Source organism: Trachypithecus francoisi, unplaced genomic scaffold, assembly GCF_009764315.1.
Source record: "Trachypithecus francoisi isolate TF-2019V2 unplaced genomic scaffold, Tfra_2.0 Lachesis_group12, whole genome shotgun sequence".
In the NCBI taxonomy this organism is placed as follows: domain Eukaryota; kingdom Metazoa; phylum Chordata; class Mammalia; order Primates; family Cercopithecidae; genus Trachypithecus; species Trachypithecus francoisi.
In genome coordinates, this window is record NW_022681457.1 from 3,094,609 (window position 1) to 3,116,881 (window position 22,273).

A 22,273-nucleotide genomic window follows, 5' to 3' on the forward strand; every position below is an offset into this window, starting at 1 on the left:
CCTAAAGTGTCATGTCGGTTCTGGTCAGGTTTTGCTGCCAACAGAGCTATGAAAACAGTCTCAGTTCTTAGAGCTTTTTGGGTTTTGTCATTACAGATAAGTGTCGTAGGCCTGTATTGACTATTTAAACAATAGTTGCTTGTTTTTATTTATTTTTGTTTTGTTTGAGATGGAGTCTCGCTCTATCACCCAGCCTGGAGTGCAGTGGTGCAGTCTCGGCTCACTGCAAGCACCACCTCCCGGGTTCAAGCGATTCTCCTGCCTCATCCTCCTGAGTAGCTAGGACTGCAGGCGCCCACCACCACGCCTAGCTAATTTTCATATTTTTAGTAGAGACGGTGTTTGACCATGTTGGCCAGGCTAGTCTCCAACTCCTGGTCTCAGGTGATCCGCCTGCCTCTGCCTCCCAAAGTGCTGGAATTACAGGTGTGAGCCACTGTGCCTAGACTTTATTTTTGGTTTCTGGGCATCAGCTGGTAGAGATTGGGGGACAGCACCCCTGCGGGCTTGGGCTAGATGGGCATGGGTGTGCGATGCAGGATCACGTTGGGCGCCGGGACCAGTGGTGATGAGCTGAGGCCCGGGGCCACCACCAGCGGCTGTCCTGAGGGCACCCCACTGGGTCTTACTGTTGTCACTTAGGCTGCAGTACAGTGACACAATCATAGCTCACTGTAGCCTAGAACTCCTGGGCTTAAGTGATCCTCTCACCTCAGGCTCCCAATGTGCTAAGATTATAGGCGTGAGTCACTGTGCCTGGACTTGAAGAATACTTTTTTTTTTAATTACATTTTACTCATGGGTACAGATGGAGAAACTGAGGTCAGATCAAGCACACCCTAGGTTACACAGCTAAGCCTTGGCAGAGCTGGGATTTGATCCTGGGTCCAGCCACTTGCAGGTGGAATGTTCTTTTTTCTTTTTTTTTTTTTCCTTTTTTTCTCAGACAAAGTCTTGCCCCTGTCGCCCAGGCTGGTGTGCTCGTAGCTCCACTATGCAGCCACAAACTCTTGGGCTTGAGTGATCCTCCCACCTCAGCCTCCCAAGTAGCTAAGACCACAGGCACATGGTACCACCGCTGGCTAATTTTTCTTTTTTAAAATTTTTTTTTTTTTTTTTTTTTTTTTTTTTTTTGAGGCGGAGTCTCGCTCTGTCGCCCGGACTGGAGTGCAGTGGCCGGATCTCAGCTCACTGCAAGCTCCGCCTCCCGGGTTCACGCCATTCTCCTGCCTCAGCCTCCCGAGTAGCTGGGACTACAGGCGCCCGCCACTTCGCCCGGCTAGTTTTTGTATTTTTAGTAGAGATGGGGTTTCACCGTGTTAGCCAGTATGGTCTCGATCTCCTGACCTCGTGATCCGCCCGTCTCGGCCTCCCAAAGTGCTGGGATTACAGGCTTGAGCCACCGCGCCCGGCCTTAAAATTTTTTTATGGAGACAGGGTCTCAGTATGTTGCCCAGGCTGATCTCGAGCTCTTTGGCTGAAGCCATCCTCCTACCTCAGCCTCCCAAAGCACTGAGATTACAAGCGTGAGCCACCATGCCAGGCAGGAATGTTCTTTCTTGAACATGGCTGCCCTGGATCCTCAGCATTCTTTGCTGCAGCTGTGGCCTGAGCCTAGCCCCTTGCTAACCTCAGCTTATTCCTTCCCACCTTTCCTGGCCTTCAGCTCCATGTGCAAGAAGCTTCTGGCAACCACCTGAACCCAGAACCCAACCAGCCGGCCCCCAGTGTGGACCTAGACTTCCTGGAAGATGACATCCTGGGCTCTCCTGCGACAGGGGGCGGCGGTGGGGGCGGTGGGGGCGCTGACCAGCCCTGTGACATCCTCCAGCAGAGCCTCCAAGAGGCCAACATCACAGAGCAGACGCTGGAGGCCGAGGCTGAGCTGGACCTGGGTCCTTTCCAGCTGCCCACCCTGCAGCCTGCGGATGGTGGAGCAGGCCCGACAGGCGCTGGAGGGGCGGCGGCTGTGGCTGCGGGGCCCCAAGCCCTCTTCCCAGGCGGCACGGACCTGCTGGGGCTGCAGGGCCCGCCCACCGTGCTGACCCACCAGGCCCTGGTGCCGCCCCAGGACGTGGTCAACAAAGCCCTGAGTGTTCAGCCCTTCTTGCAGCCTGTGGGCCTGGGCAACGTGACACTGCAGCCCATCCCTGGCCTCCAAGGCCTGCCCAATGGCAGCCCTGGGGGCGCCACAGCGGCCACACTGGGCCTGGCGCCCATCCAGGTGGTGGGCCAGCCCGTCATGGCGCTCAACACGCCCACCTCCCAGCTCCTGGCCAAGCAGGTGCCCGTCAGCGGCTACCTGGCCTCGGCGGCCGGCCCCTCAGAGCCCGTGACCCTGGCGTCGGCCGGTGTCTCGCCACAGGGGGCTGGCCTGGTCATCCAGAAGAACCTCCCGGCCGCTGTGGCCACCACGCTCAATGGGAACTCTGTGTTCGGAGGTGCCGGGGCCGCCTCGGCTCCCAGCGGGGCGCCCTCGGGACAGCCGCTGGCGGTGGCCCCAGGCCTCGGCTCGTCGCCACTGGTCCCGGCGCCCAACGTGATCCTGCATCGCACGCCCACGCCCATCCAGCCCAAGCCCGCGGGAGTGCTGCCCCCCAAGCTCTACCAGCTGACACCCAAGCCATTCGCGCCCGCGGGCGCCACGCTCACCATCCAGGGAGAGCCGGGGGCACTCCCGCAGCAGCCCAAGGCCCCACAGAACCTGACGTTCATGGCGGCGGGGAAGGCGGGCCAGAACGTGGTGCTGTCGGGCTTCCCCGCGCCTGCGCTGCAGGCAAATGTCTTCAAGCAGCCACCGGCCACCACCACCGGGGCGGCCCCACCGCAGCCCCCCGGAGCCCTGAGCAAGCCCATGAGCGTCCACCTCCTGAACCAAGGCAGCAGCATCGTCATCCCCGCCCAGCACATGCTGCCGGGCCAGAACCAGTTCCTACTGCCTGGCGCCCCCGCGGTCCAGCTCCCACAGCAGCTCTCAGCCCTGCCGGCCAACGTGGGCGGGCAGATCCTGGCAGCCGCTGCCCCCCACACGGGTGGACAGCTCATCGCGAATCCCATCCTCACCAACCAGAACCTGGCGGGCCCACTGAGCCTGGGCCCCGTGTTGGCCCCGCACTCTGGGGCCCATAGCGCGCACATCCTCTCCGCCGCCCCCATCCAGGTGGGCCAGCCTGCGCTCTTCCAGATGCCCGTGTCGCTGGCGGCGGGCAGCCTGCCCACGCAGAGCCAGCCAGCGCCCGCCGGGCCGGCCGCCACCACCGTCCTCCAGGGGGTCACCCTGCCCCCCAGCGCCGTGGCCATGCTCAACACCCCTGACGGCCTGGTGCAGCCGGCCACCCCTGCCGCCGCCACCGGGGAGGCCGCGCCCGTCCTCACGGTGCAGCCTGCCCCCCAGGCGCCCCCGGCGGTCAGCACACCCCTGCCCCTGGGCCTCCAGCAGCCGCAGGCGCAGCAGCCCCCGCAGGCCCCCACCCCACAGGCTGCTGCCCCGCCTCAGGCCACCACCCCCCAGCCCAGCCCTGGCCTGGCGTCTAGCCCGGAGAAGATCGTCCTGGGACAGCCGCCGTCTGCCACCCCTACGGCCATCCTCACTCAGGACTCCCTGCAGATGTTCCTGCCCCAGGTAAGCAGGGCAGGGCAGGGGAGCAGGTACCAGAGGAGGCGGGTTTGGGAGGAGGAGGGGCCCTGGGGCGAGGCGCCAAGATCCAAAAGTGGATGCCACTGTGGCAGCTGTGGGGGAAGGTCTCCGTATGGCACAGGTGGCCCTTAAGAGGAGGCTAGAGGGCTGAGGGCCCTGGCTGAACTGGCAGGAAGATGGATTGGCAGGCTGGCTGACTGACGGACGAGGGGCAGGACAACTGTTAGGCAGCGAAAGGGACTGGCAGACAGACAGACAAGGGGAGGGACCTGCGAACAGACAGAGAGAGAAGGTCAGGCACTGGCTGGGCTGCTGACAGACAGGAAGAGGAGAGGGACTTGCAGGAAGAGGGACTAGTGCACGGACAGAGAAGGGCAGGCACCGGCTGGGCTGCTGACAGACAGGGAGAGGGACTGGCAGACGGACAGAGAAAGGCAGGCACTCGCTGGCCTGCTGACAGACAAGGAGAGGGATCTTAGACAGGAAGTGGACAAGACAGGGACGGACGGACAGGCAGGTGGGGCAGGAGAGAGGCAGGGCAAGGTGGAGCTGGCAGAGGGGCCAATAGGAGCTCAGAATGGAGTGGGCTGCCTGGGTTTTGGCCTCCATGGCCTCTGTGCCTGACACCCTGCCTGCCAGGCTGCCCACTACCCTGTTCTCTGGAGCGTCAGTAGGGGCAGGGGTCTCGGGTGGGGTGGTCGAGGGCCTGTGGGGGCGGCCTTCTGACCCTGTGCGGGCTGCCCGTTGCAGGAGAGGAGCCAGCAGCCCCTCTCTGCAGAGGGTCCCCACCTCTCCGTGCCTGCCTCGGTCATAGTCAGCGCCCCGCCTCCCGCCCAAGACCCAGCCCCGGCCACCCCCGTCGCCAAAGGAGCTGGCCTTGGCCCTCAGGCCCCCGACGGCCAGGCTTCCCCGGCTCCGGCCCCCCAGGTAGAGGGACCCCAGCAGCGTGTGTCCACAGCACAGACCCAGCCTCGCCCCTCCTGTCGGCTCTCCCGCTCCTCGCTCTCTGCCCTGCCTGCGTCTCTGTCCTGCTGACTTGGAACACAGAGCTCTCTTTCACTCCCACAAAGTGTTTCCCAAGTGTCTCCCAATGATGATCATGGATGCCTGAGACCAGGGCTGGCCCTGGGGGAGCCCATGCGCTGCAGGAATGCAAGACACACGTGGAAGGAAATCTGTTCTTTCCTAAAATTATAATTTTCACATCCGAATTAGTAATACATTCAGATAATTCACATTTAAAAAGGTACAAAAAGATGCATAGTGGAGAATCCCCCTCTCCTGAACCGTAGCCTCCTGTCATCTTCCTTCCCAGGGTGGTTTCTTGCATTTGTTATCTGGATAGGGAAACAATCAAATATGGATTCTTTTCCTTCAATTTTTACAAAAAGGGTAGCATCCTCTGCCTGCAGTATTGCATTTTTTATTATTTAAAAATCGATCTTGGAGACCATTCTTCATTCTCTCTTTTAAAAAAAAAAAAAAAAAATGAGATGGAGTCTTACTCTATCGCCCAGGCTGGAGTGCAATGGCGCGATCTCGGCTCACTGCAACCTTCGCCTCCCATGTTCAAATGATTCTTCTGCCTCAGCCTCCTGAGTAGCTGGGATTACAGGTGCCTGCCACCATGCTGGGCTAATTTTTGTATTTTTAGTAGAGACGGGGTTTCACCATGTTGCCCAGGCTGATCTTGAACTCTGGACCTCAAGTGATCTGCCCGCCTTGGCCTCCCAAAGTGCTGGGATTACAAGTGTTGGCCACTGTGCCCGTTCCCATTCTTCATTCTTTTATATGGCTGCGTGGTATTCCACTGTGTGCATGTACTGATATTTATTTAGCCAGTCTAAATTGTTGGGTTTTTAGGTCACTTCTGATCTGTAGCTATTATGAACAAGGCTGCAAAGAATGCCTTTGTATGTATGTCATTTTGTAGGGTAAGTTCTTCACAAGGAATTTGCTGGCTCTGAAGGCGTATTCATTTTTATCTCTGACGGATATTGCCAAATTGCCCCGTGGAGTATAAATGAGTTTAACCTTTATCAGCAATATGTGATTATGCCTTCCCCGCCCTGCCTGCAACCTCACCAGTATGTTGAACTTGTCCGATCTAGATAGGTGAAAAATCGTATCTTGTTTTGTTTTCATTTGCATTTCTTTTATTGTGAATGAGCTCAGGCAGATTTTCATAAGAGTAAGAGCCATATGTACCTTCTGTTTTATGAAACTGCTCATACCCTTTGCCATTGTAAAATCTGGGTTACTGTCATTTTGTTGTAGATTTGTAGAAACTCTTTACATATTAGGAAAATTAGCCTTTTGTCTTAAGAGTAATAAGCATTATGCTTATGAGTCATAAGCACATAGCAGGTTAGGGAGGGCTACCCTCTTATTCTAGAGCAGTGAATGTGGTACTCATTCAGAAAGGACCAGTGGATAGGTAGGAAGAGGAGAGTGGGACAGTGACAAGGGCAGGATGGCAGAAGTCAGCATGGGCTTTGACCTTGAACAGCCGTTATTTCACTTGCGGGCTCTCCCGCTTACCATTTAACCTTTAGCAACCAATTGTTCCTTCCATCAGCAGATGCTTAGGTAGGCTGAGGGAGCGCTTAGGTGGAGTAAATGAGTTAGCGCAAAGTAAGCACTTGATAAATGTTTGCTTTTATTATTATTATTATTTATTTTTTGAGACAGAGTCTCACTCTGTCACCTAGGCTGGAGTGCAGTGGCAAGATCTCGGCTTGCTGCAACCTCCACCTCCTGGGTTCAAGTGATTCTCCTGCCTCAGCCTCCTGAGTAGCTGGGATTACAGGTGCCCGCCACCATGTTTGGCTAATTTTCATATTTTTAGTAGAGTTGGGGTATCATCATGTTGGCCAAGCTGGTCTCAAACTCCTGACCTCAGGTGATCCATCCGCCTCAGCCTCCCAAAGTGCTGGGATGACAGGTGTGAGTCACCGCACCCGCCTAGCAGTCTCTCATTTAAACCTCACAACCTCCACCAGGCAGGTGGTAGCATCTCATTTTGCAGGTGAGGAAACAGAGGCACAGGGAGATTAATTAGCTTGCCCAAGGTTGCCCAGCTCGCAAATGGTAGGGCCTGGATTAAAACCCTGGGGGCTTATTGCTGGAGACACCTGAAGTCTTGAGAAAGCCAGACCTGGGTGTCAATCCAGTTCTGCTTAGTGGAGCTCTCTGAGGCATGGTTTTTGCATCTAAAATGGGAATAAGGCCAGTGACCTGGCATGATGGCACTGCACAGAGCCAGTGCTCAGTGAACAGACACTTACTGTTAGCAGTTGCAGTAATTATGCTGTAGCTGAACTTATTTTTTTGGAAGCAGGGTCTGGCTCTGTCGCCCAGGCTGGAGTACAGTGGTGCAATATTGGCTCCTACAACCTCTGCCCTGCCATGCTTAAGTGATCCTTCCACCTCAGACCCTGAAGTAGCTGGGACTATAGGTGCGTGCCACCACGCACAGCTAATTTTTTTTTTTTTTTTTTGTATTTTGTTTTGTGGGGGAGATATGGGGTCTCACTATGCTGCCTAGGTTGGTTTCGAACTCCTAGGCTCAGTAATCTTCCCACCTTGGCCTCTCACAGGGCTGGGATTATGGGGGTAAGCCACTGTGCCTGGCCATGTGGATGACCTTTGAGAAGGATGCTTAGTGCACACAGTCAAGTGTGCACCCGAGCTGACTCTTAGTCACACACACAGGCGAGGAGGCACAAGGTAGGACTCTCCACAGCAGCTGTGTCTGCAACAGTGCCAGCATGACAGAAGGTGGTCAATGAATGTTTGTTGAGTGGGCAAGTGGATGGACAGATGGATGGCTGAATGGACGGACGGATGGATGGCATGGGTGGGTGTGTGACTGGGTGATTGGCCAAGTGTCCCCTGGCGGGGACAGAATCATCCAGATTGAGAACCACTATCCTGTGTATATGCACGGAATAGCAGTTCCCAATCTGGATGATTCTTACTGTTAGTAAGAGTAGTGGTTCTCTTACTGTATGAACTCTAACTCCTGCACTCGGAACTCTGCTCTCTGGACCCAGATGGATTTGGCAGCCTCCGTGTGTGTGTGTGTGTGTGTGTGTGTGTGTGTGTGTGTGTATGTATGTGTGTGTGCACGTGCATGCATTTTCCCTTTGTGTTAACACAAACAGAAAAGCAAAGACTGTGTTCTGCATCTGGCTTTGCTTATTTAGCAACATATCTTGGAGCACTGGCTTTCAAATCTTTTTTTTTTTTTTTCCTTGACCCACCACCCAGGATAAGAATTACTTTTTTATTTTATTTTTTTGCTCTGTCACCCAGGCTGGGGTGCAGTGGCGCGATCTCAGCTCACTGCAACCTTCACGTCCCGGGTTCAAGCGATTCTCCTGCCTCAGCCTCCCGAGTAGCTGGGACTGCAGGCACGTGCCACCACATCCAGCTAATATTTGTATTTTTGGTAGAGATAGGGTTTCTCCATGTTGGCCAGGCTGGTCTCGAACTCCTGATCTCAGGCGATCTGCCCACCACGGCCTCCCAAAGTTCTGGGATTACAGGTGTGAGCCACCGTGCCTGGCACAAGAATTTCATTTTATGTCACCACTCAGGACACGCCTACATATATGTATTTGTATATATACACATATCACAGAAACAGAAGTTACAATGTGTGATACACATCAATATTTTCTATTCTGTTTCCACTGTCTTTTCTGGGGTTAGCGGGGAGGCATGGAGTCTCCCTCTGTCGCCCAGGCTGGAGTGCAGCGGCACTATCTCGGTTCACTGCAACCTCCACCTCCCAGGTTCAAGCGATTCTCCTGCCTCAGCTTCCCGAGTAGCTGGAATTACAGGAGTGCACTACCATGCCAAGCTGATTTTTGTGTTTTTAGTTGAGATGAGGTTTCACCATGTTGCCTAGGATGTTCTCAAACTCCTGACCTCAGGTGATCTGCCCACCTTGGCCTCCCAAAGTGCTGAGATTACAGGCGTGAGCTACCACACTCAGCCTCCACTGTTCTTTTTAAGTGCTGGTCACAACCCCCTAAGATGACTTCAGCCATTATCAATGGTTACTATGTGTAGGGGTGTGTTTTTATTTTGGGGTTTTTTTTTTGCAAACCACCATCTGGGAGGATCGCTGTGATGTGGGAGTTAGGAAATAGGACTTGGCCACTTACAGGCCCTGTGACCTTCAGCAAGCTGCTTGCCTCTCTGTTGTACCACGGTGTCCTTGCCTGCAGAATGAGAATGATAGGAACAGCGGCTACTTCGTACAGCTGTAAGGGTTAAATAAACTAATATCTGTAAATTAATAGATGTATATTAACATTAAAATGTTTTAGAACAGAGTTGGGCATGTTGAAAGAGCTGTGAAGGGAAAGAAGCCAGGCAAACTTTCTTTTTGCTTAATTTGATTTTTATTCATTTATTTGTTTATTTTTCCGGGCAACTTTCTAGAAAGAGGCAATAGTAAATGTTTCAGGCTTTTGAGGGCCGTATGGTCTCTGTTATTAGAGCGCAAAAGCAGCCACAGACCATATGCAAATGAATGAGCACAGGAGTGTTCCAATAAAACTTTGTTTAAGGGCACTGAAATTGGAGTTTCATGTAATTTTTGCAAGTCACAAAATAGTATTCTTATGATTTTTTTTTCTTCAACTGTTTAAAAATGTAAAAACGGGCCGGGCGCGGTGGCTCAAGCCTGTAATCTCAGCACTTTGGGAAGCCGAGACGGGCGGATCACGAGGTCAGGAGATGGAGACCATCCTGGTTAACACGGTGAAACCCCGTCTCTACTAAAAAATACAAAGAACTAGCCGGGCGAGGTGGCGGGCGCCTGTGGTCCTAGCTACTCAGGAGGCTGAGGCAGGAGAATGGCATAAACCCGGGAGGCAGAGCTTGCAGTGAGCTGAGATCCGGCCACTGCACTCCAGCCTGGGCGACAGAGCGAGACTCCGTCTCAAAAAAAAAACAATATGTAAAAACGATTCTTAGCTTGTGGGCTATAGTTTGCCTCTTTCTTTTGATGTCTTTATTGTGTTTTGTGATATGGACATACCATGATTTCTTTATTCAGCCCCTTCTTCAGGAATACTTCAGGTGGTTTATTTGTCATTGTCAACAAACGAAACTCCTATAAGATATTCTTGGCTGAGCGTGGTGGCTCACACCTGTAATCCCAGCACTTTGGGAGGCCGAGTCAGGCAATCACCTGAGGTCAGGAGTGCGAGACCAGCCTGGCCAACGTGGTGAAACCCCATCTCTACTAAAAATACAAAAATGAGTGAGGCATGATGGTGGGCACCTGTAATCCCAGCTACCTGGGATGCTGAGGCAGGAGAATCGCTTGAACCTGGGAGGCGGAGGTTGTAGTGAGCCTAGAGGGAGTTGTGGTGAGCTGAGATCATGCCACTGCACTCTAGCCTGGGTGGCAGAGTGAGACTCTGCCTCAAAAAAAAAAAAAAAAAAAATTCTTGCATCCATCCTTTGCACACAGGTATGAAAGTACTTGCAGGGTAAATTTCTAAAAATAGAATTACTAGACGCAAAGGATAAGCTTTCCAGCCATTTTGTGGAAAGTGCTAAACCTTTTTGAAAAAGTTCATGCCAGTGATGGCTTCGCTTGGTCCTGCAGCTTTACCGACACACGAGATTAGCAGCTGGCCTGCTCTTTGCCAGGCTGGAAAGTGACACACCCCCTGTGCTTTTCTCTAATTGTGTGTGAAGTTGAGCATCTTGCCGCCTCCACATGGGGTTCTTGAAATCTCTTGGAAGCTGGGTGTGGTGGCTCATGCCTGTAGCCCCGGCTACTCAGGAGGGAGGCTGAGGCAGGAGGATCACTTGAGCCCAGGAGTTTGAGGCCAGCCTGGGCAACATAGCGAGACTTCATTTGTGAAGAAAGAAAGAAAGGGAAGGAAGAGAAGGAGGGAATCTCTTGGTGAACAATCCACTCATATGGTAATTTTTTTGCTTTGGGAGGCTAAGATGGGGGGATCACTTGAGGCCAGCAGTTGAAGACCAAATAATAATAATAATAATAATTTGGTGCTCGTTTAGGGAATGTAGAAAATACAGAAAAGAACAAAGAAGAAAAATAAGTCACACATAATACCACTGTGTGGAAGCAGTTAGTAAAAAAAAAAAAATTTTCTGGCCAGGCACAGTGGCTCACACCTGTAATCCCAGCACTTTGGGAGGCCAAGTTGGGTGGATCACGAGGTCAAGAGATTGAGACCATCCTAACCAACATGGTGAAACCCCATCTCTACTAAAAATACAAAAATTAGTTGGATGTGATGGTGTGCGCCTATAATCCCAGCTACTCGGAAGGCTGAGGCAGGAGAATTGCTTGAACCTGGGAAGCAGAGGTTGTAGCGAGCTGAGATTGCTCTCAAAAAAAAAAAAAAAATTTTTTTTTCTTTGTTTTATTTTTTGTTTTTGAGACAGCTTCTCGCTTTGTCGCCCAGGCTGTAGTGCAGTGGCATGATCTTGGCTCACTGCAACCTCTGTCTCTGGGATTGAAGCAATTCTCCTGCCTCAGCCTCCCAAGTAACTTGGATTACAGGCACATTCCACCATGCCTGGCTAATTTTTCTATTTTTAGAGAGACGAGGTTTTACCATGTTGGCCAGGCTGGTCTTGAACTCCTCACCTCAAGTGATCCACCTGGCTTGGCCTCCCAAAGTGCTGGGATTACAGACGTGAGCCACTATGCCAGGCCTAGCTTTGTTTTTTCTAAGATAAATATTGTAACATTTTGGTATGGAGTTTCTGTTTAACTCCCCCGACCCCAATTTTATTTAAAACATTTTTTAAATAAGGCATTTTATTCACATGGTACAATCATCAAAATTTTTTTCTTTTTTTCTTTTTTTTTAGAGACAAGGTCTTGCTCTGTTGTCCAGGCTGGTCTTGAACTCCTGGGCTCAAGCAGTCCTCCTGCCTTAGCCTCCCAGAGTGCTGGGTTTAGAGGCATGAGCCACTGAGCCTAGCCTAATTAATTTTTATTTTTTTTGAGATAGAGTCTCAGTCTGTCGCCCAGTGTGGAGTGCAGTGGCAAGATCTCTGCTCACTGCAACCCCCACCTCCTGAGTTCAAGCAGTTCTCTCTGCCTTAGCCTCTGGAGTATCTGGGATTACAGGCACCCACCACCCTGCCAGCTAATTTCTGTATTTTTAGTAGAGACAGGGTTTCGCCGTGTTGGCCAGGCTGGTCTTGAACTCCTGACCTGAGGTGATCTGTCCGCCTGACCTCCCAAAGTACTGGGATTATAGGCGTGAGCCACCACGCCTGGCCACCTGGCCTAATTTTTGTATCCCTTTCCAGTTCTTTGTGTATATACAACCTAGTGCAAATATGGTTTATATTTCTCTCCCATTTGTACCCAAAGGGGAGCTCATTATGTACTTACTGTGACAGCAACAGAGAGTTTGCTTGTTTTCTGTTAGAGTTTTGAAGTATTCCTTTGTACAGTTCATTTCCCCAGGAAATGCCATATTGATGCATGTTAGGCCACATCCAGATTTTGGCATTCTACATGAAGCTGCGGGAAACAACTTGTTCACTTGTTTTGTTTTTGTTTTTGCTTTTGTTTTTGAGACAGTTTCGCTCTTTTTGCCCAGGCTGGAGTGCAATGGCCTGATATTGGCTCGCTGCAACCTCCGCCTCCCAGGTTCAAGCAATTCTCCTGCCTCAGCCTGCCTAGTAGCTGGGACTACAGGCGCATGCCACCATGCTCAGCTAATTTTTGTATTTTTAATAGAGACAGGGTTTCACCATGTTGGCCAGATTGGTCTCGAACTCCTGACCTCAGGTGATCTGCCCGCCTCAGCCTCCCAAAGCTCTGGGATTACAAGCGTGAGTCACCATGCCTGGCCTACTTGTTCACCTGTTACTTCCCATGTGTGCAGGTCTGTTTACTTCCTCGAAGCCTGTTTGCTGGACCAAAGCAAGTGTGCATTTATAACATGGATAGCTACTGCTGAATTGCATTCCTCTGGAGTTGTAGCAAATTATGCCAGTTTAGACCCCCAAGGGTAGTATATGCAAGCGTCTTTACTAGACATAGGCTTTATTCCTAATGCGATGGGTGATAAATGGTACCCTAGGGTGAAAAATAGTGCCCTGGGGTGCGTTTTGCTGTGCATTTTTCTTATTACAAGTGATAATACTGGAAATACTCAAGCCTTTTGTCTTTCCTTTTCTGTGCACTGTCTGATCATATCCTTTGCCCCTTTTTCTCACCAGTTGTAATTCTTAGTAATTTCTAGAGGCTCTTTATATATGAGAGAGATGAACTTTGTGCTAGGAGTTACAAGTATTTTTCCCAGTAAGTCCTTTGGCATGTGACTTAATTTGTGGGTTGTGTGTGTGTGCACTTTTGATGAGAATGAAATTAAAACTTTTTAAGTTTTTGGTATCTTTAAGCTTTTTATGTTTAAATGACTTCAAACACATAAAAAGTTTCAGGACTAGTACAGAGAGCTCATAGGAGTTCTTTACTCCTCAACTAGATGTATTAGTTATCTATTGCTATGCAGTAAATTACCCTCAAAACTTACCAGCTTCAAACAGCAAGTATTCACATGTCTCACACAGTTTCTAAGCATCAGGAATCTGAAAGCAGCTTAGCTAGGAGGTTCTAGCTCTGCATCTCCCATGAGGTTGTAGTCACGATGTCAGTTGGGCGGTAGTCATCTGAAGGTCCCACTGATCTGGAGAACCTGCTCCCATGCTCACTTGTGTGGCTATTAGCAGGAGGCCTCAATTGCTCCCTCAGTGGGCCTCTCCAAGGGGCAGCACATGACACACAGCGGTTGGCTTCCTGCAAAGTGAGTGACCCAATAGAAACAGACTGAGAATGCTCAGGATGGGAGCAGCAGGCTTTTTATAACTAATCTTGGAAATGTCATATAATCACTTCTGCCAAAGTCTATTGGCCACAAAGACCAGCAGTGGGAGGGGACTGAACACAAGGAGGTGGGGATTGGTGGTGGCTGCCTCCAACATCTACCCATTGTCAGCCTTTTGCTGCATTTGCCTTGACCTTAGCATTCTCATTCTGTGTACATTTTTTTCTGAATCAGTTGAGAGTAAGTTGCAACCATTATACCCCTTCGCCCCTCAATATTTTATTTTATTTATTTATGTATTTATTTATTTTTGAGTCTGAGTCTCACTCTGTTGCCCAGTCTGGAGTGCAATGGTGCAGTCTCGGCTCAATGTAGCCTCTTCCTCCTGGGTTCAAGCCTCAGCCTCCTGAGTAGCTGGGAGTACAGGTGCACACCACCATGCCCTGCTAATTTTTGTGTTTTTAGTACAGATGGGGTTTCACTATGTTGACCAGGCTGGTCTTGAACTCCTGGGCTCAAGTGATCCACCTGCCTTGGTCTCCCAAAGTGCTGGGATTACAGGCATGAGCCACCGCGGCCAGCCTACCCCTTAATATTTTAGTATAATATTTTAACCTTTGAGAACAACGACATTCTCTTTCTTAACCATCATACTGCAAAGAAATAAAGCAGACAGCATTGACATGATACTGTTGTCAAATCCACTGTCCATAATCCAACTTCACCAGGCGCCCAGGGATCCTGTAGTATTGTATTATTCTCCTATTTCATGTAGCATCAGAGTGCCGCTGCGTGCGGGCCACCTCCCTGAGCCCTTGGAACCTGTTGAGTGGGCAAGTTCTTTTTTCTCCGACTCAGCGATGTCGGAGAATTGGCCATTTGAGTCATTTCTCCTTCTCCTCTATTGTAAATACTCCCACAGTGGGTATCCCCATGAGCAAGTACTTGAATATCCTTTTTTGATGTTTGTTTTTGAGACAGAGTTTCACTCTTATTGCCCAGGCTCGAGTGCAGTGGCGCGATCTTGGTTCGCTGCAACCTCCGCCTCCTAGGTTCAAGCGATTCTCCAGCCTCAGCCTCCCAAGTAGCTGGGATTACAGGTGCATGCCACCATGCCCGGCTAATGTTTTTTTTGTATTTTTAGTAGAGACGGGGTTTCATCATATTGACCAGGCTTGTCTCGAACTCCTGACCTCAGGTTATCTGCCCGCCTCAGCCTCCCAAAGGGCTGGGATTACAGGCGTGAGCCACCATGCCCAGCCGAATATTCTTTATCACAGATTCCTGGAGGGGGAATTTCCAGGTCAAAGTAGTGACCCTTTCAAAGTCCCCAGACCAAGCTGCCTTCCAGGGGACAGCCCCATCAGCCGTACACAGTGCCAAGGACTGTGCCTCTTATCTCTTCTTAGAGGTGGCAAACCTTTCCGGTGTCTGGATTGATGACTGATTAATTGATTGATTGGTTGGTTTGGTTTGGTTCTTTAACTGTCAGAAGTTACTCAGGGCCCAGCTTGGAAGGGATGCTGGAAGGGCTCTAGGACTTAGAGGCCAAAGCTGGTGGTGAATCTGATGTCATGCCGAGAGGTCCGGCTCTGGAGTGTGGTGGCGCTGGCTGTCCTCGGGCAGATCTCCTGAGCTGTCTAAGCCTGAACTCAGTCAGCTTTGAGAAACGGCTCAGAAGTCACTGAGCAGTGTAAAGGCCTCAGTTCCGCCTTCCCCAGCCTGGAGAGTCTGGACCAGTTTCGGCGCCTTGGCCTCAGTTTCTTATCTGTGAAATGGGTCCAGTGTTACCACTGCTCTCAGGGCTAGGGAGAGATTGCACAAATGGATGCAGGAGGCCGGCCATTCGTGTTAGATCAGCATGAGCTGTTACTAGGATGCAGATTCTGTGACAGCAAGCGTCACGGTGCCAGCCCAGTGTTGGGTACACAGCTGGTACCCACTGGTTACACAGTGGCTGCTCTGGTTATGATTCTTTGGGAGGAGGGTCCATAGGGGCAAGGCGCTCTGTTTGAGACATGCTTTAGGCGAGGTGGCTGTGTGCGCGTGACAGAACTAGCACCAGATCACGTGTGCTTGCAGACACAGGCTTCATCACAATCTGGTATGTTGTGCACACACACGCACGCTTGCACCCGCAAGCTCACGTGGCGCCCAGGTAGGCCTGCAGCCATGGCCACACAGGCACACAGAGGCAGGTGCCCAGGACACTTAGAAGTCTGGGCCTTCCCATGCCCACATCCAGAGGTCCACATGTGGCTGTGAACCCAGGCCTGTCCCTGTGTGGCCATCCGTATCCTCGGCAGCCCCTGTGCCATGGCCATCAGCCCCTAGCCACAGTACACAGCATCATGCTGGTGTCTCTTTGCCTTGACTTGGCTAGATGGGCTGGTGGGGGCTGGCGGCTGGGACGCTGCCCTACCCGCCCTCCTTCCCCGCTGCTGTGCTCGCCGCCCGGCCCTCCTGCCTCCTGCTGGGCAGCAGGTGTGGTGCCCCTGCTGCCGCCGCCACCACTGCCTCTGCTTCCTCCGCTGCTGCCACCCCAACCCTACAGGGCTTGCCTTTGTCCGGGGGACTGCGAGGGGCTGGGGGAATGGGGCAGAAGGGGGTTTGAAATTGGAGGCCAGAGAAATGTGGAGGAGCTGGGGTGGGGGACAGAGGTCGGGGGCAGGTGGAGGGGCGCCATGGGGAGTGAGAGACGAGGGAGGGAAGGGCAGCCGTGGCGGGCTCCCTTCTTAGGATGGGGTGGGCTAGGAAGGGGGCTTCTGGCGGGGATGGCTGGGGACCCCAGTGTCTTGGGGCAATGGGAGCTACGGTTGGTTCTGACCCCCGCCCCTCCCCTCTCCCTCCCTCCCCTGCCCAGATCCCGGCAGCGGCTCCACTGAAGGGCCCAGGCCCCTCTTCGTCCCCGTCACTACCTCACCAGGCCCCTCTGGGGGACAGCCCCCACCTGCCCTCCCCACACCCCGCCCGGCCCCTTCCCGCCCACCCTCCCGGCCCCAGAGTGTGTCCCGCCCTCCCTCAGAACCAGCCCTGCACCCTTGTCCCCCACCCCAGGCCCCCCCAACTCTGCCTGGCATCTTTGTCATCCAAAACCAGCTGGGCGTTCCCCCACCTGCCAGCAACCCGGCCCCTACTGCCCCAGGCCCGCCCCAGCCACCTCTCCGCCCCCCATCCCAGCCGCCTGAGGGACCGCTGCCCCCAGCCCCCCACCTCCCTCCATCCTCCACCTCCTCCGCTGTGGCCTCCTCCTCCGAGACGTCCTCCAGGTTGCCAGCCCCTACGCCATCCGACTTCCAGCTCCAGTTCCCACCTGGCCAGGGGCCCCACAAGTCCCCCACGCCCCCTTCAACCCTCCACCTGGTCCCCGAGCCGGCAGCACCCCCCCCACCGCCTCCTCGGACCTTCCAGATGGTGACCACCCCCTTCCCAGCGCTGCCCCAGCCGAAGGCTCTTCTCGAGAGATTTCACCAGGTAACGGGAGGCAGGGACCGCCCGCCCCATCAGCCCCATCCCATCCCACCCCCTCAGTCTGATGGAGCCCCTCCGCCTTACGGCTCTGTGTTCCTCCCCAGCCCTGCTGCGTCTGGACACCCCCACTCCTAGCCTGTGTTCCCCACCCCTCATCCACCTGTCCCCTCCTCAGGTGCCGTCCGGAATCATTCTCCAGAACAAGACTGGGGGGGGCCCTGCCGCCCCGCAGACCGCCACCAGCCTGGGGCCCCTCACCAGCCCCACTGCTTCTGTGCTGGTCAGTGGGCAGGCCCCATCCGGGACCCCCACCACCCCCAGCCACGCCCCCGCCCCGGCGCCCATGGCCACCACAGGTAGGGGAGAGGTCGCCCACGTGCCCAGGGAGACAGGGCCTGAAGATGGGCGAGCGGGGCTGAGAGCAGGGAGGAGGGGCTGGGGCAGGGCTGTGGGACTCAGCACAGGGCATCAGCCAGAACTCAAGGGACCCAGGAAGGCTTGAGGTGGCAGGGCTGGCCCCAGATTTGAAGGGCCGGAGGGCCAGGAGGAGAGGGGTGGGGTACAGGGTGGGGCTACCGTTTGAGGAAGGGGCCTTCATGCAGTGACCGTAGGCCCTGTCTCCCCACCCCACCCACCCCAGGCCTCCCTCCTCTGCTTCCGGCTGAGAACAAGGCTTTTGCCAGCAACCTCCCGACCCTGAATGTGGCCAAGGCCACTTCCTCTGGGCCAGGGAAGACCTCTGGGCTGCAGGTAAGGGGCCCTCAGAGCAAGGGTCAGGACAGGACCAGGAGTCTTCGGGAACTGGGAACTGGGGCTGGCAGGGGCAGGGAGACACGGGAAGACGGGGACAGGATGAAGCTGGGACCATCAGGCAGCTGAGACCACGAACAGCTGTGCAGGGACAGGAAGGGCAGAACGACACCCAGACAGGCAGCCAGAGATGAGGGAGAAGCATGGAGATGGTGGGACAGAGACGGCACCAAGACGACTAGCAACAGTGTGAGGGACTGTCACTGGGGCAAGAGCAAGTGACGTGGACACAGGATGGGGAGGACAGCGCTAAGACTCAGGATAGGAAAGGCGGGTTGAGACGAGACAGACCTGAGACAGAGCGGATCAGGGACCGAGAATGGAAGGGTGAGAGGGCAGGGACAGCTGAGGCCGAGGCCACCTGTAAGACGGGGAGATGGAAGACAAGGAGAGGAGCAGATGGGAGGACCAGGACCCAAGAGGCCGGGAGAGGCTCAGAGACGGAGATGCCGGAACAAAGGCCAGACGCTGAGGACAAGAGGGGAAGCAAGGAAGGGAGGTGGGGGCGCGAAACGACTGGAGCCGCATGGGGAGAGAGACTGTGCGAGGCAGGGGTGCCGGGTGCTGGGCAGTGACGTGGGAAGCAGGCATCCAGCAGAGGAGGGAGGTCTCACACCGGCGGCCCTGGGCGAGGGGACGGAGGGGACCCAGGTGGAGGATGCCCAGGGCTCCAGCCTGCCTTTCACCCTCTCTGTCCGCTCCCCAGCCCAGCCCAGGTCTCCCCCTGGGGTTTATTGTGATGGGCAGGGGATCCTGCAGCTGGGGCCAGGCCCCTACCCGGGTGAGACACCAGTCCCCTGCCCCGTCTTTATCCCAGGCTGCAGGGGAAGCGGGTCAGGGCGCGAAGGGGAAGCAGGTCAGGGGAGGGAAGGCTTCTGGAGGCAAAGGCCTCTCACTCACCTTTCTTCTCCCAGTACGAGAGCAAGCTGAGTGGCCTGAAGAAGCCCCCAACACTTCAGCCCAGCAAGGAAGCCTGGTGAGTCCACACCCCACCCTTGCATGCCTGCCCTATACTTTCCAGAGACCTGGGGAGCATGGGGCCACCCTCCAGAAGCGGGGTTGGGGGACCCACTTGCCAAGCCCAGCTCTACCTCTTGCTAGCAATGTAGTTCCCTCATAGACCCTCAGTTTCCCCTTCTGGAAAATGGGGTGGTAATGGGGGTGACCAGAGGGTGGTGGAGGGAGGGTGAGCTGTGACTCCGCCAGGCTGGGGCTCAAGAGGGCAGCAGTTTGGTCCGTCCTGGTTGTTGCTGTGCCTTCTGCATCTCCCACATGGCGGGGCATGAGCCCTACTGGGTGGGGGAAGTGAGTGGGTGGACATGGCTGTCGGGAGGGTGATGGGGGGTGTTTGGGAATGGATGGATGGGAGTCTGGGTGGATGGACGGGTAAATGCTGGATGCCTGTCTGCCCTCTCTCCTGCCCTCCTTCCACCACCAGAGTTTTTTGTTTTGTTTTAGGGGGGTTTCTTTGAGCCAGAGTCTCACTCTGTCACCTAGGCTAGAGTGCAATAGCAATGTTGGCTCACTGCAACCTCCGCTTCCCGGGTTCATGTGATTCTCCTACCCCAGCGTCCCAAGTAGCTATGACCACAGGCACCCGCCACCATGCCCAGCTAATTTTTGTATTTTTAGTAGAGACAGGGTTTCACCATGTTGGCCAGGCTGGTCTTGAACTCCTGGCCTCAAGTGATCCGCCTGCCTCGGTCTCCCAAGGTGCTGGGATTACAGGTGTGAGCCACCACGCCCAGCCCACCATGAATGTTTTTTAAAAACATGTAAGGCTGGGGGGTGGAAGTTGCAGTGAGCTGAGATTGTGCCATTGCACTCCAGCCTGGGTGACAGAGCGAGACTCCGTCCTCCCACCAAAATATATATATATATATATATTGTGGAGACAAGGTCTTACTATGTTGCCCAGTCTGGTTGGTTTTGTTTTTGTTTTGTTTTGTTTTGTTTTGTTTTTGGAGACCAAGACTCATTTTATCACCCAGGCTGGAGTGCGGTGGTGCAATCTCGGCTCACTGCAGCCTCTGCCTCCTGGGTTCAAGTGGTTCTCCTGCCTCAGTCTCCTAAGTAGCTGGGATTACAGGTGCCTATTTTTTGTATTTTTAGTAGAGATGGGTTTTCATTATGTTGGCCAGGCTGGCCTTGAACTTCTGACCTCAGGTGATCTGCCCATCTCGGCCTCCCAAAGTGCTGGGAGTACAGATGTGAGCCACCATGCCCGGCCCAGGTTGGTCTGAAACTCCTGGGCTCAAGCGATCCTCCCATCTTAGTCTCCTGAGTAGCTGAGACTACACGCACGTGCCACCACACTCGGCTAATTTTTAAATAATTTTTGTAGAGACAGGGTCTTGCTGTGTTGCCCAGGCTGATCTTGAACTCCTGGGCTCAGACAGTCCTTCTGGCTCGGCCCCGCAAAACGCTGGGATTGCAGGCGTGAGCCTCTGCCTAGCCTAGGAGTGTAGATTAAGTCCCCACTCAGTGCCCAGGCCTGAGCCCCATGTTGGGAACACAGGTGTAAGTGACACAAAGTCCCTGCCCCCATAGTACAGAGAGGCTGCTGGTTTTTAGCCAAGTGTGGAGTTGGGCCTGCCTGGTGGGAGAGACAGTCACACGGCCAATAGACACAACCCACTGTAACATGGGCTACAAAAGCGGCCCAGTGAGAAGACAGGATCCAGTCTCCCTCCCTCCCTCCCTCCCTCCCGAAGGCTACACTTAGGAGGAGGCAGGGTGGAGCCACACTGGCCCCAGGTGGCAGGAGGCAGAATAGCAGCTTCCAGGCTCTGGCCTCCCGCTCTGCTCTTCCTCCTTTATGTGCTTTGGGAAGGAGTGACTTCACTTCACTTTCTCCACCTCACCTTCCCCTTCTGTAAAATGGGGGATAGCGATAGTACTGCTTTGGTCGGCCCCAGGGACTCAGTGAGACGGACCAAACACGTTCAGCACATGCGAACACCGCTGCCCAAGTATTCCCCTTCCCTCTATTGTGTTCAGTTGCGGTCTGGGGCTGAGGGTTCAGGGACTTCCCCTGGCCCTCACCTGCGCACCACCCTCCCCCCCGACCCTCCGCCGTGTGTGGTCTCTCCCCTCTCCACCCGCAGTTTCCTGGAGCATTTGCACAAACACCAGGGCTCCGTCCTGCACCCCGACTACAAGACGGCCTTCCCCTCCTTCGAGGACGCCCTGCATCGCCTTCTGCCCTACCATGTCTACCAGGGCGCCCTCCCCTCCCCCAGTGACTACCACAAAGGTGAGGCCTCCCCAGGACACAGCCTTATATGTCCCGGGGGACCCCAGCCGGTGGGGCGGGGCACTGCCAGCGTAGAGTTGTAGGTGCACAGTGTGCTGTGCTGCCCTGCCCCGCCGTCCTTCCTGCGCGTCTGTGGCCGCCCCCAACATCTCCGCCCTTGCCTCTCTTCCCTTCCTTGTAGTGGATGAGGAGTTTGAGACGGTCTCCACGCAGCTGCTGAAACGCACCCAGGCCATGCTCAATAAATATCGGCTCCTGCTCCTAGAGGAGTCCCGGGTAGGGTCAGAGTTGCCTTCCTCGCTTCTGGGCTCTTCCCCGCTGGGACGCTGCCCCTTTCCCTCGCCCGCTCTGGGCAAGGTGGAGCCTTCCACCCCTTTTAGCCCCGGGAGGGAGGTTGGGAGGGAGGCGTGAGCTCCGATCACAAGGATAGTTTGGACCCTGTGCGCATCGTCCCCATCGCTCGCGCCCCTTCCGCCTTCTTGCTGGTTCACTCGCACGTCTTCTCTTCCCCCTACCCCAGAGGGTGAGCCCCTCAGCGGAGATGGTAATGATCGACCGAATGTTCATTCAGGAGGAGAAGACCACCCTTGCCTTGGATAAACAGCTGGCCAAGGAGAAGCCAGGTGAGAGAGGGTAGTGAGGGGGGGGAGGGAGAGGTGCCCCCACCCCACCTGGGCGGAAGAGTTAGATTCCGGGTGGGGAGTAGGTGTGTGGCCCTACCTCACTCCACCACTAGGAGGCGCCCCAGCCCCGCCTTGCTACTGCGGCTGGGCCTCCCCTGACCTCCCGCCTCCCAGACCAGAAAGCCCACATCCATCTTCCTCCATCCTTGTGTGTCCCTTTCACGAACCCCGACACCCTAGGATGGGGGGAATATTCTGCCACCTCCGTGGGACAGAAAACGGGAGAGCAGGCTCCTAGGTTGCAAAGTATATAAGGTAGCGCCTACTCTTGGGTGCCAGTCCTTTGGGGACTCTGAGAGTGAGCGCCTCCTTAAGTGTTGCACCTTAGGCGGCTCGCTGGCCTCACTCTAGTCTCCTGTCTGCAGGAAACGGTACAGGCAGATCCCAGCTGCCAGAGTTTTTAGAATATTCCCTTAGCCCTCACCTGCATTCCAACTCCAGAGCTTCCCTTGAAAAAACATGGTCAAAAAACATGGTCCCTGCTTTCTGCTGCCAGGCCCAGGCTTTTCACCTCGAGCTCTGGACCTTAATTTTGAAAACGTAGTCATTGGTACTTAAATGGGTGCAA

General features: G+C 54.4%; 1 protein-coding gene across 1 annotated transcript in view; it reads left to right on the top strand.

Annotated features, from left to right (window-relative positions):
• BICRA (BRD4 interacting chromatin remodeling complex associated protein) overlaps window positions 1-22,273 on the top strand; it is a 101,583-nt gene that overhangs the window by 76,141 nt on the left and 3,169 nt on the right. The window contains 10 exon segments of the mRNA XM_033223836.1: window positions 1,667-3,622; window positions 4,388-4,564; window positions 16,349-16,457; window positions 16,460-16,959; window positions 17,132-17,312; window positions 17,597-17,706; window positions 18,681-18,742; window positions 20,874-21,022; window positions 21,204-21,298; window positions 21,543-21,645. Of these exon segments, the coding sequence (XP_033079727.1) occupies window positions 1,667-3,622; window positions 4,388-4,564; window positions 16,349-16,457; window positions 16,460-16,959; window positions 17,132-17,312; window positions 17,597-17,706; window positions 18,681-18,742; window positions 20,874-21,022; window positions 21,204-21,298; window positions 21,543-21,645 (3,442 nt within the window).